Genomic DNA, 13,582 nt, shown 5'->3' with positions numbered 1-13,582 from the left:
AGGAAATGTGACATGTCCACAATTACCAATTTTTATAGATGTACCGTAGAAAGCATCCTATCTGGCTGCATCACAGCCTGGTATGGCGATTGCTCAGTCCAAGACCATAAGAAACTACAGAGAGTCGTGAACACTGCCCAGTCCATCACGCGAGCCATCCATTGACTCTGTCTGCACCTCCCGCTGCCTTGGGAAAGCGGGCAGTATAATCAAAGACCCCTCCCACCTGGGTTATTCTCTCTTCCACCTCTTCCATCTGACTTGATACAAAAGTTTGGGAACACTCACCAATAGTTGCAAAAACAGCTTCTTCCTCGCTGTTGCAGGACTCCTGAATGGTCTGCTTATGGACTGAACTGATCTTTCTACACATAGTCTCTACTCAGGGGCTGTTTAGCACAGGGCTAAATCGCTGGCTTTGAAAGCAGGCCAGCAGCACGGTTCGATTCCCGTAACAGCCTCCCCGAACAGGCGCCAGAATGTGGCGACTAGGGGCTTTTCACAGTAACTTCATTTGAAGCCTACTTGTGACAATAAGCGATTTTCATTTCATTCATTTCATTTCAGTTGTAGCATTATATTCCGTATGCTTCACCTGATGTCTTGTGTTAATATATTTATGTCAATGATTTTGTGTATGGAGCAATCTGCCTGGACTATATGCAGTACAATACTTTTCACTACCTCAGTGCAAGTGACAAATCTAAATCTAATTTCAAATTATCCCAGAAACATTATGAACCCTTCATCTAGGCTAGCTTTGCCCACCTGACTTTTCCAGTCTCTTTGTAGATTTAAAAACTCCCATGATTATCGCGGCACCTTTCTGACAAGCTTCCATTATTTCTTCCTTTATGCTCCACCATACCATGTGGTTAATTTCTGTACATGTCTCCCACCAATGCCTTTACCATTTCTCATTTTGCCCAAACCATTTCCACATTCTGGTTTCCTGAAATTGGGTCGTCCTTCTCTATTGTGCTAATATCTTCATTAACTAACTGAGCCTGCCACCACTTTTTCCCAGCTTCCTGTACTTGCTAAACTTCTTCTGACCTTCAATATTCAAGTCCCAATCCATCTCCTCCTACAACCATGTCTCTGTAGTAGCTATCAAATAGTACTTGTTTATTTTTATGTGCGTTCTCAGTTCATCTGTTTCGTTTTGAATGCTTCCTGCATTCAGATAGTGAGCCTTTAGTTTTATCCTTTTGATTATTTTTATAACCTCTAGTCACATCTGATACTTGCTGTCAGATTTGCACTCTCTGCCCCTTTATGTCATGGTCTGTTTCATTTTTCATACTAATACCTTTCTCTTTTGCCTCATCTCTCCTCTTTGCTTTGCCAGATCTTCCCAAATTTGATCCCTTGTCCCCACTCCTTAATGTAAAACCTTCTCTACTTCCTTAGTTATGTGATCTGCAGGAACACTGGTCCCAGCATGGTTCAGGTGTAGGCCGTTCACAATGGTACAGATCCCACTTTCCCCAATATTGGTGCCATTGCACAACAAACCAAAACCCACTTCTCCTGCACCAGTCTGAGAACCATGCATTAATCTCCCTAATCTGATAAGTCCATTGTCAATTTGCACATGTCTTAAAAGATTATGATCTTGACATTCTGCTTCTTAGTTTGGTGCCAAACTCCTCATGCTGATCATGCAGAACCTCCTTCTTTGTTCTGCCTTTGTCATTGGTACCTACATGAACCACAACAATTGGATCTCCGCCTATCACTGCAAGTTGCTGTCCAGCCCCAAGTAGATGACCCAAACCCTGGCAGGCAACACAGCCATCTGGACGCATGCTCTATGCTGCACAGAATGGTATTGATCCCTCTGATTAGACTGTCTCCGACTACCACTATATTCCTTGTAGCTCCCCCTGCTTGAATGGCTTCTTATACCATGGTGCCATGGCCAGTTAGCTTATCTCTCCGCAACACCCACTCTTAGCCAAACAAGCTGAAAAAGCCTCAAAACTGTTGGACAATTTCAAGGCTTCTGCACACTTAACCTCTGGGTCCCCTTACCTGCCTGATTTGCAATCCCTGACTGATCAATTTAGAATACCTTATCCCTAAGGGGTGTGACCGCCTCCTGGAATAAAGTGTCCTGGTAACTTTCCCCTCCCTGGTGTGCCGCAGAGTCTGGAGCTCAGCTCAATAACTTGGAGCTGAAGTTCCTTCAGCCGTAAACACTGACTGCAGATGTGTTTGCCCTGGATCACACCAGTATCCTGAAGCTCTCGCCTCCTGCAGTCACGGTACATCACCTGCCCTGCCATCTCCAATATGAGTTAATTAATAATTGCTAATTAATAAAGCCCACACCTCCCAGTAGGTTTTAGCACTGCCAGTAAAATTTACAATACTGATAAAACACTGCAGTACTTAAAATATACTGTTGAACTTACAGTTACTCATAATATAAGTTATTGATTTACCTGCTCCTGCTGCACTAAAGTGGAAATTAAATACTGGATGCTGAAAAAGTGCAGAAGAAAACAGCACCTCCTTCCTGCCCTTCACAAAACTCCCCATTCAGCACACTTCACTTCCTGCAGTCGCCTTACTGAAAGCACCTCTTCATCCTATGCACAAAATTCCCCCTTTGAAACAAATTCCCAAATATGCTCATCCGGTCTCTGTCTTACTCAGCCCAAAGTTACCCCTCACTGACCATGCACTCTCGCATTTACCCTCTCAGATCTATGGCACTCTCAGAAAAAGAGCAAGCTTCTCCCCATGTCCTGGCCAATATTTACCCCTCCAATCAACATCACTAAAACAGATTAGCTCCTCATCATCTTGTTTCTGTTTGGAGCTTGCTGTGCACATGTTGGCTGTTTTGTTTTTTGCATTACAACAGTAATTTGATGAGTTCATAGATGTGATGGATTAATCATTTGTGTATTAAAGTGAGCAACACTGACTTTGAAAATTTGTTTCCTTTTAACCACAGGGATTTTAAATTCTGTTCTGAAAGAGTTGGTTGCTGAATTGACTCTGGCTGATAATCAAATGTTTGCTGCTACATTTTTGCTTCCATCTCTCTGTCACCAGGATGATGCTCTGCTTCTTGGAGCCTGGTTGCAGGAAACTGATCACCGATTTATTGAGGAGCAGGTATAGTATATAAATGTCGCCCTTGATGGAAGGCCCTTTGAAAAATATGAATACTGCTCTCAGCAGCATGTTCCTTCAGATGTCCACAACAGGTGTAGAGTATTGACTGTACTCAACCAGCCTGGCTTGCAAAACTCGGAACATGGGGCGAAATTCTCCGGTATCGGCGCGATGTCCGCCGACTGGCGCCCAAAACGGCGCAAATCAGTCGGGCATCGCGCCACCCCAAAGGTGCGGAGTGCTCAACATCTTGGGGGGCCGAGCCCCAACCTTAAGGGGCTAGCTGGCGGAAAAGGCCTTTGGTGCCCCGCCAGCTGGCGCGGAAATGACATCTCCGGGTGGCGCATGCGCGGGAGCGTTAGCGGCCGCTGATGGCATTCCCGCGCATGCACAGTGAAGGGAGTCTCTTCTGCCTCCGCCATGGTGGAGACCGTGGTGAAGGCGGAAGGAAAAGAGTGCCCCTACGGCACAGGCCCGCCCGTGGATCTGTGGGCCCCGATCGCGGGCCAGGCCACCGTGGGGGCACCCCCCGGGGCCAGATCGCCCCGCACCCCCCCAGGACCCCGGAGCCCGCCCGCGCCGCCTTCTCCCGCCGCTAAGGTAGGTGGTTTAATCTACCCCGGTGGGACAGGCATTTTAGCAGCGGGACTTCGGGCCGGAGAATCGCTGGGGGGGGGCGCCAACTGGCATGGCGCGATTCCCGCCCCCCCGCCGAATATCCGGTGCCGGAGAATTCGGCAACCGGCGGGGGCAGGATTCACGCCAGCCCCCGGCGATTCTCCGACCCAGCGGGGGGTCGGAGAATCTCGCCCATGGTGTCCAACATTGGATGTCATTCCATAATTGGACAATGACCATTAACAATCCCGGGAGCGTGCTAAAAATTAGACTTACAGCCGATTAGGCTCGCAATATGGCTCACCTAGCGCTTGATAGAAACTACATTTAATCAGATGTAAAGCCCTGTGCTACGTAAACAGAAAGAACTCTAGATATTGCGTCTTTTTTCAATTATACACCAGCATGGAGGACAGCAGTTCCTTGGTGTATTCCCCAAGACAACACCTCAACCAGTGAGAGTCGACTGCCTTTTATTAAATTGAACGAAAGGGGTTAACTATTCTTGGCGCATTCCCTATGGCAGCGCCTCAACCAACCAGGGTGCACTTGCCAACCAATCAGTACCCTTATCTCATGTTGTATAAATTGTTATTCCATTTCAAATTTGGTATTCTTGGGCGGGATTCTCCAACCCCCCCCCCCCCTGCTGGGTCAGAGAATCGCCGGGGGGGGCGGCGTGAAGCCTGCCCCGCCGCTCGGACGCCGGTTTTCGGGCGGCGGCGGGGATCACGCCGCGCCGCCAATGCCCCCCTCCCCCCCCCCCCCCCCTGGCAATTCTCCGGGCCCCGATGGGCCGAACAGCCACCCGTTTGCTGCCAGTCCCGCCGGTGTGAAATGGATATGGTCCATCCTGGCGGGACCAGGCTTGGAGGGGGGACCAGGAGTCTTCGGGGGGGGGGGGCATGGGAGGAGCTGGCCCCGGGGTGGGGGCCCCCACGGTAGCCTGGCCTGCGATCGGGGCCCTCCGATCTGCGGGCGGGCTTGTGCCGTGGGGGCACTCTTTCCCTCCGCGCCGGCCTCTGTAAGGCTCTGCCATGGGCCGCGCAGAGAAGAAACCCCCTGCGCATGCACAGGAAACACGCCGGCGGTTCTGCGCATGCGCCAACGTGCGCCCACCCACGGCAGCACTTCGTTGGCGCGGCGTCAACCCCTCGGGCGCCGGCCTAGCCCCCGGAACTGCGGAGGATTCCGCAACGTCCGGGCCACCCGACGTCGGAGTGGTTCACACCGCTCTTGGTGCCGGCATCGGGCCATCCGGCCAGTTGCAGGAGAATCCCGCCCCTTGTGTCTGATGAGTGCAAGGCTAAAAGCTTTGGCAGCATGTCTCTTTATTCAGCAATGCTCGGGTTCAAAGAATCACAATGGTGAAGAAGGGAGCCATTCGGCCCATCGGGTCTGCACCAACCCTCTGAAAGAACCCTTACCCTATCCCCATAACCCAGTAACCCCACCTAATCTTTCGGACACTAGAGGAAATTTAGCATGTCCAGTCCACCTAACCTGCACATCTTTGGATTGTGGAAGGAAACTGGAGCACCCGAGGGAAACCACGCAGACACGGAGAATGTACAAACTCCACACAGACAGTGACCCAAGGCTGGAATTGAACCCGGGTCCCTGGAGCTGTGAGGCAGCAGTGCTAACCACTGTTCCACCATGCCGCCCCTCTGTACTACCAAGTGACTATTTTATATCCTTTTTTCTCTCGTGCTTGAGTAGCTTTCTCATAAATGTAGAACTTCTATTTACATCAAACACTTGTGATAGCATGTTCCACTCTCTGGGTAAAGAAGTTTTCCTGAATTCTCGATTGCCATTATTAGTGGCTATCTTGTATTTGTGGCCCCTAATTTTTAAATCACGTAGTGGAAACATCTTTATTATGTCTGCCATGTTAAACATCCCTGTTAAAATATTTCTATTAGATTACTTCTCAACCGTTCTCATATTTTGAGAAAAGAGCTCTTGCCTCCTCTGTCTTCTCCAACAGAATATCCCAGAACCAACTAGAGGCAGGCATATTAGATTTATGAATAATGAACCAGATTTAGTTAACTGCCCAACAGTCCATGAAAATGTATTTAATAGCGACCATAATATGGTAGAGTTCAATGTAGTGTTTGAAAGGGAGAAACATGAAACAGCTATTAAGCTTCTAGATTTAAGTAAAGCTGATTTCAATGGAATGAAATAGAGAATGTTCACAGTAAACGAGGCAAATCTGTTAATGGGTAAAATGGCAGATGTTCAAAAAAAATTGAATGTGACGCTGAACCAGTTTACACCCCTAAAGAACAAGCTTTCTACTTGCTTTAAAAAAGGCTGCTATGAGCAATGGAACAGATGAGAAGCAGCGTAAATCTAAAAGAAAAATAAATTTGCGCAGCTCCTTGCGAATTGGAAAAATATAAGGGGCAGTAAAAGATGATGAAACACATAGAGCTGCAAAAAAAAGGGTATGAAAAGAAGCCTGCAAGGGATATCAAAATCAACACAAAAACTTTGCAGTTACTTTCAAAAACAGGGCAGTCAGAAGCAATGTGGGCGACTTGGAAACTGTTAACAGCGATATTGTCATTGACAATATGGAAATGGCTGACCCTCTGAATAACTACATTGCATCAGTACTTGCAGCAGAGGAGGTGGTCAGCATGCTAAGCAGTTCAAGGAACTGTTGTTGAAACAGGGACTCAACAAAATTAAAGTAAGCAAGAAATTAATGGCACTAAACAAAACAAATCTCCAGGGCCAGTTGATTTCTAATCTCTGGTTTAAATGAGGTTGCAGATCCCGAAGTATATTCTTTCAAAGTTCTCTCGATTCAGGAATGATGCACTCAGTTTGGCAAATAGTGCATGCCACTTGGTTAGTCAGGAAAGCTGTTTGCGAATTGTTACGGTTATCTACTTTGGATCTAAAAAGGATTGAACAAGCTGTTATTTAAATGGTGAAATGCTGGAAATAATGGAGGTCTAGTGGTGTGGGGGTGGCTTGTGGAAAGTGCAGGTACAAAGGTAATTAAAATGTCATGGAAGTGTGCAGAAATTAATCAGAACGGCTAATGGAATGCTGGCTTTTATGTCTAGAGGACCAGGGCAGAAGGGGCAGATGTTGTGCTTCAGCTGTACAAAGCCTGGGAGCATCGGAGCAGGAGGAGGCCATTTGGCCCTTCAAGCCTGCTCCACCATTCATTATGATCGTGGCTGACCATCCAACTCGATCGCCTGATCCAATCGCTTCCCTCCTCCTCCAGCATATATTTTGATCCCCTTCACCCCCAGTGCTATATCGAACTGCTTCTTAAAAACATACAATGTTTTGGCCTCAACTCCTTTCTGTGGTAGTGAATTCCACAGGTTCACCACGTTCTGGTTGAAGAATTCTCGTCTCATCATTGTCCTTGTCCTAAACGGTCTACCCCACATCCTCAGACCCCTGGTTCTGGACTCCCCCACCATCCGGAACATTCTTCCTGCATCTATCCTGTCTAGTCCTGTTAGAATTATATAGGTTACCTTCAGCGACTGGTGTACAAGGACAGCCAGATCCCTTTGCACATTCCCCTCTCCTAATTTATGGCCATTCAGATAATATTCTGCCTTTCCATTTCTGCTACCGAAGTGGATAACCTCATTTTTATCCAGATTATATCTACAGAATTCATAGAATCTCTACAGTGCAGAAGGAGGCCATTTGGCCCATCAAGTCTGCACCGACCCTTGAAAAGAGTATTCTACCTAGGCCCCGACCCTTTCCCGGTAACCTGACCTAATCTTTTGGATACTAAGGGGCAATTTAGCATGACCAATCCACCTAACCACATCTTTGGACTGTGGTTCGGAAGAAACCGGAGGAAACTCACACAGACAGTGACCCGAGGCTGGAATTGAACCCGGGTCCCTGGCACTGAGTGCCACTGTGCTGCCTATGCGGTACCTCACTAGTCACTGCCTGCCATTTTAGAAAAAGGGACCTGTTTGTGGCCAGCAACTAAGTAGCCAGGGGCAAAGATAGGGTCGCCAAGACGCAAAAGGCAAGAGGGATAAGGGGGAAGACCCGGGGAAACAATAAAGCATAACCAAACTCAGCGGGACTGAGGGGGACAGCAGGGAAGTAGGAGGGGGGGGAGGGGGGGGGGGAGAACAATGGAGGAGAACCAGGAGGGAAGAAAGAGAGGGGAACAGAAATGGGAAAGGAAACACAGGGGAACACAACAGCCACAACGAATGCAGCAAGGCGGAAAGAGAACAAAAGAACAAAATGAAGAAACGGTCTAAAGTCTAAACTCATGTAACTAAACAACAAAAAACGACCGAAATGTAAATAACACTAGAAGCACCACCCAGGTGCCCCCTCCCTTCTTGAAAAAGTCTTATCATCCTGCGTGTATTTATACTGTGCTATGTATAACAAAAACCCAATTAAACATTTAAAAAAAATTATACCCGCTAATCTTATATGGGACTTTGTCGAAAGCCTTTGAAAGTCCACATCCACTGGCTCCCCCTCATCAGCTCTACTAGTTACATTCTCGAAGAATTCCAGTAGATTTATTGAGCATGATTATCCCGTTTGTAAATCTGTGCTGATTCTGTCCGATCCTGCCACTGTGTTCCAAGAGCTCTGCTGTAGAATCTTTGATAATGGATTCTAGAATTTTCCCACAACTGCCGTCAGGCTTACTGGTCTATAATTCCCTGTTTTCTCTTTAAATAGTGGGGTTACATTAGCTATCCTCCGATCTGTGGGAACTGTTCCAGAGTCTATAATTTCAATTTTACTTCAGTAAAGAGCACAGAGAGAGAGAGAGGGCGAGAATTCAGTAAAGAGCGCGGAGAGAGAGAGGGCGAGACTTCAGTAAAGAGCGCGGAGAGAGAGAGAGCGAGACTTCAGTAAAGAGCGCGGAGAGAGAGAGAGCGAGACTTCAGTAAAGAGCTCGGAAAGAGAGAGGGCGAGACTTCAGTAAAGAACAGGGACAGAGAGAGGGCGAGACTTCAGTAAAGAGCACGGAGAGAGAGACGGCGAGACTTCAGTAAAGAGCGCGGAGAGAGGGCGAGACTTCAGTAAAGAGCGCGGAGAGAGAGAGGGCGAGACTTCAGTAAAGAGCAGGGACAGAGAGAGGGCGAGACTTCAGTAAAGAGCACGGAGTGAGAGACGGCGAGACTTCAGTAAAGAGCGCGGAGAGAGGGCGAGACTTCAGTAAAGAGCGCGGAGAGAGAGAGAGGGGTGAGACTTCAAGAAAGAGCGCTATCGGGTAAGGCAGCTGTTTGTTCAAAAGTGAAAAAAAAACGGTATCGTGACGCATCACGAGACTGTGACCTGAATGGCTGAAAGGCAGACTGGGCTAAATTAATATCTGGAGTTACTGATTTAAATATTAGTTTTGATTTGACTTAGATTACTATTTTTAAGTTGATTTGAATTACTATTTTTAAATTTTTTAAATTTGACTTAAATAACTATTTTGGGTTGATTTAAATTACTATTTTTAAGTTGATTTTAAATAACTTTTTAATTTGTTGTCAGATCAAGAGGGATAAATACTCAGTTTAAAAATTTTTTTAAAAAAAATCTAATTAATAGTATGCGGGGATTGGATTTAATCTGACACAAAACATCTTTCTAAAGTTTAATTTCAAAGGTTTAATTTAAAGGAATAATTCATGGCAGGACAGCTCCAAGGCGTGGTCTGCTCCTCTTGCTCCATGTGGCAGGTTGGGGACAGTTCCAGTCCCCAGGTCATCATGTGTGCAGGAAGTGTCTCCAGTTACAGCTCCTGGAAGCTCGAGTTTCAGAGACACTGTGGAGCATCCGCGAGTCGGTGAGTATCGTGGCTAGCACGTATAGCGAGGTCGACACACTGCAGGCTCAGACTCCGCAGGCAGGAAGGGAATGGGTGACCACCAATCAGAGCAAGAGAGCAAGGCAGGTAGTGCAGGAGTCTCCTGTGGCCATTCCCCTGCAGAACAGATATACCGTTTTGGATACTGTTGAGGGGAATGGCTTCTCGGGAAAACAGCAACAGCCAAACCCGTGGCACCACGGTTGGTTCTGCTGCAGAGGGGAGGAGTAATAAGTGTGACAGTGCAATAGTTATAGGGGATTCAATTGTAAGGGGAATAGACAGGCGTTTCTGTGGTCGCAAACGAGACTCCAGAATGATATGTTGCCACCCTGGTGCTCGGGTCAAGGATGTCTCGGAGCGGGTACAGGACATTCTGGAGGGGGAGAGTGAACAGTAAGTGGTCGTGGTACACATCGGTACAAACGACATAGGTAGAAAAAGGGATGAGGTCCTAAAGGCAGAATACAGGGAGCGAGAAAGGAAGTTAAGAAATCAGACCTCCAAGGTAGTGATCTCAGGATTACTACCGGTGCCACGTTCTAGTCAAGAGTAGAAATGACGGGATATATAGGATGAATACGTGGCTGAAGAGATGATGTCAGGGGCAGGGTTTCAGATTCCTGGGGCATTGGGACTGGTTCTGGGGGAGGTGGGACCTGTACAAACTGGATGGGTTACACCTGGGCAGGACTGGAACTGATGTCCTAGGGGGGCTATTTTCTAGAGCAGTTGGGGAGGGTTTAATCTAAAATGCCTGGGGGATGGGAACCTACGCAAGGAGTCAGAGAAAGAGGGAGCAAGGACAAAAGCAAAAGGTAGAAAAGTGAAGAAGAAAAGTGATAGGTGGAGAAACCAAGGACAAAATTCAAACAGGGCAGTAGAGAAAAATATTGGGAGCAAGACAAGCATTGTGACAAAGACTAACTTAAAGGCTCTGTGCCTTAATGCACGGAGCATTTGCAATCACGCAGATAGATATAAATGGGTATGATATAATTGGGATTACGGAGACATGGCTGCAGGGTGAACAGGGATGGGAACTGAGTGTCCCAGGGTTCTCAGTATTTAGGAAGGACAGGCATAAAAGAAAAGGTGGTGGTGTGGCACTGCTGGTTAAAGAGGAAATTAACACAATAGTGAGAAAGGATATTAACTCTGACAATGTGGAATCTGTATGGGTAAAGTTGAGAAATACCAAGGGACAAAAATCATTTGTGGGTGTCATATATAGATTCCCAAACTGCACTGGTGAGGTTGGGAATGGCAATAAACAAGAAATTAGTGATGCATGTAATAAGGGAATATCGGTGATCATGGGTGATTTTAACCCACGTAGATTGGACAAATCAAATTAGCCACAATGCTGTAGAGGAAGAATTCCTGGAGTGTATACGGGATGGTTTTCTTGACCAATATGTGGAGGAACGAACTAGAGAGCAGGCCATCTTAGATTGGGTACTGTGTAATGAGAAGGGAATTATTGCCAATCTGGCAGTACGAGACCCCTTGGGGATGGTCATAACATGATAGAATTTTTTATCAAGATGGAGAGTGAAGTAGTTGATTCGGAGACGAGGGTGCTGAATCTTAATAAAGGGAACTATGAGGATATGAGGCGTGAGTTGGCCTTGATAGATTGGGGGGAGTTACTTAAAGGGATGACAGTGGATAGACAAAGGCAAACATTCAAGGAACGCATGGAGGAACTACAGCAACTGTTCATTCCTGTCTGGCACAAAAGCAAAGTGGGTAAGAGGACCAATCCATGGCTTACAAAGGAAATTAGATATGGTATCCGATCCAAGGAAGAAGCATATAGATTGGCCAAGAAAAATAATGGGTCTGAGGATTGGGAGCACTTTAGAATTCAGCAAAGAAGGACAAAGGGATTGATTAAGAAGGGGAAAGTACAGTACGAAAGGAAGCTTGCAGGGAACATAAAAACTGACATGAAGAGTTTCTACAGATATGTAAAGAGAAAGAGATTGGTAAAGAGAAATGTAGGCCCCCTACAGACAGAAACAGGGGAATGCATAATAAGGGACAAAGAAATGGCTCAGCAATTAAATAGGTACTTTGGTTCTGTCTTCACAAATGAGGACACACATCAGATCCCAGAAATGTTGGAGAATGAAAGGTTTAGTGAGAGGGAAGAACTGAGGGAGATCAACATTAGTAGAGAAATGGTGCTGGGAAAACTGATGGGATTGAAGGCAGATAAATACCCAGGGCCTGAGAATCTGCATCCCAGAGTGCTTAAGGAGGTGGTTGTGGAAATAGTGGATCCATTGGTGGTCATCTTCCGGGATTCTATGGACTCTGGAACTGTCCCTGCAGATTGGAGGGTAGCTCACGTCACTCCGATATTCAAAAAGGAAGGTAGAGAGAAAGCAGGGAATTATAGACCAGTAAGCCTAACATCGGTAGTGGGGAAAATGCTTGAATCCATTATCAAGGACTTTATAGCGGAACATTTAGAAAGCAGTAGCAGGATCAGTCAGAGTCGGCATGGATTTATGAAGGGAAAATCATACTTGACAAATCTGTTGGAATTCTTTGAAGAGGTAACCAGTACAGTCGACAAGGAGGAGCCAGTCGATGCGGTATATTTGGACTTTCAGAAGGCGTTAATGCAGGTAGGGAATATACAGTGAATGGTAGAACCCTCAAGAGTATTGAAAGTCAAAGAGATCTAGGAGTACAGGTCCACAGATCACTGAAAGGGGCTACACAGGTGGAGAAGGTAGTCAAGAAGGCATACGGCATGCTTGCCTTCATTGGCCGGGGCATTGAGTATAAGAATTGGCAAGTCATGTTGCAGCTGTATAGAACCTTAGTTAGGCCACACTTGGAGTATAGTGTTCAATTCTGGTCGCCACACTACCAGAAGGATGTGGAGGCTTTAGAGAGGGTGCAGAAGAGATTTACCAGAATGTTGCCTGGTATGGAGGGCATAAGCTATGAGGAGCGATTGAATAAACTCGGTTTGTTCTCACTGGAACGAAGGAGGTTGAGGGGCGACCTGATAGAGGTATACAAAATTATGAGGGGCATAGACAGAGTGGATAGTCAGAGGCTTTTCCCCAGGGTAGAGGGGTCAATTACTAGGGGGCATAGGTTTAAGGTGAGAGGGGCAAAGTTTAGAGTAGATGTACGAGGCAAGTTTTTTACGCAGAGGGTAGTGGGTGCCTGGAACTCACTACCGGAGGAGGTAGTGGAGGCAGGGACGATAGGGACATTTAAGGGGCATCTTGACAAATATATGAATAGGATGGGAATAGAAGGATACGGACCCAGGAAGTGTAGAAGATTGTAGTTTAGTCGGGCAGTATGGTCGGCACGGGCTTGGAGGGCCGAAGGGCCTGTTCCTGTGCTGTACATTTCTTTGTTCTTTGTTCTTTGTTCTTGTTTGACAAACCCCCGCATAAGAGATTATTGTGCAAAATTAAAGCGCATGGGATTAAGGGAAATGTACGGAGGTGGATAGAAAACTGGTTGGCAGAGAGGAAAGAGTAGGGATTAATGGGTCCTTTTCAAATTGGCAGGCAGTAACCAGTGGGGTACCACAGGGATCGGTGCTGGGACCCCAGCTATTCACAATATATATTAATGATTTGGATGAGGGAACAAAATGTAACATCTCAAAGTTTGCAGATGATACCAAATTAGTTGGGAGGGTGAATTTTGACGAGGATGCAGGGATCCTACAGCAAGATCTGGACAGGTTGGGCGAGTGGGTAAACCAATGGCAGATGCAGTATAATTTTGATAAGTGTGAGGTTATTCATTTTGGAAGCAAAAACAGGAAGGCAGATTACTACCTGAATGGTTGTAAATTGAGAGAGGGGTGTGTGCAGCAGGACCTGTGTGTCCTTGTGCACCATTCGCTGAAGGTTAAGCATGCAGGTGCAACAGGCTAATGGTATGTTGGCCTTCATTGCAAGAGTTTTCGAGTATAGAAGCAGGGATGTGTTGCTGCAATTA

The 13,582-nt window shown here is 46.6% G+C and overlaps 1 protein-coding gene across 5 annotated transcripts in view; it reads left to right on the top strand.

The window, feature by feature from the left end:
- Window positions 1-13,582, top strand: part of heatr5a (HEAT repeat containing 5a) — a 344,658-nt gene that overhangs the window by 124,004 nt on the left and 207,072 nt on the right. For all 5 annotated transcript variants that reach the window (XM_072488316.1, XM_072488279.1, XM_072488289.1 and 2 more), the window contains one exon: window positions 2,969-3,132. In XM_072488316.1, the coding sequence (XP_072344417.1) occupies window positions 2,969-3,132 (164 nt within the window). The remainder of the gene's footprint in view (window positions 1-2,968; window positions 3,133-13,582) is intronic.

The sequence above is a fragment of the Scyliorhinus torazame genome, chromosome 2 (genome assembly GCF_047496885.1).
Source record: "Scyliorhinus torazame isolate Kashiwa2021f chromosome 2, sScyTor2.1, whole genome shotgun sequence".
NCBI classification, from domain to species: domain Eukaryota; kingdom Metazoa; phylum Chordata; class Chondrichthyes; order Carcharhiniformes; family Scyliorhinidae; genus Scyliorhinus; species Scyliorhinus torazame.
This window is presented reverse-complemented; position numbering and strand designations above follow the sequence as displayed.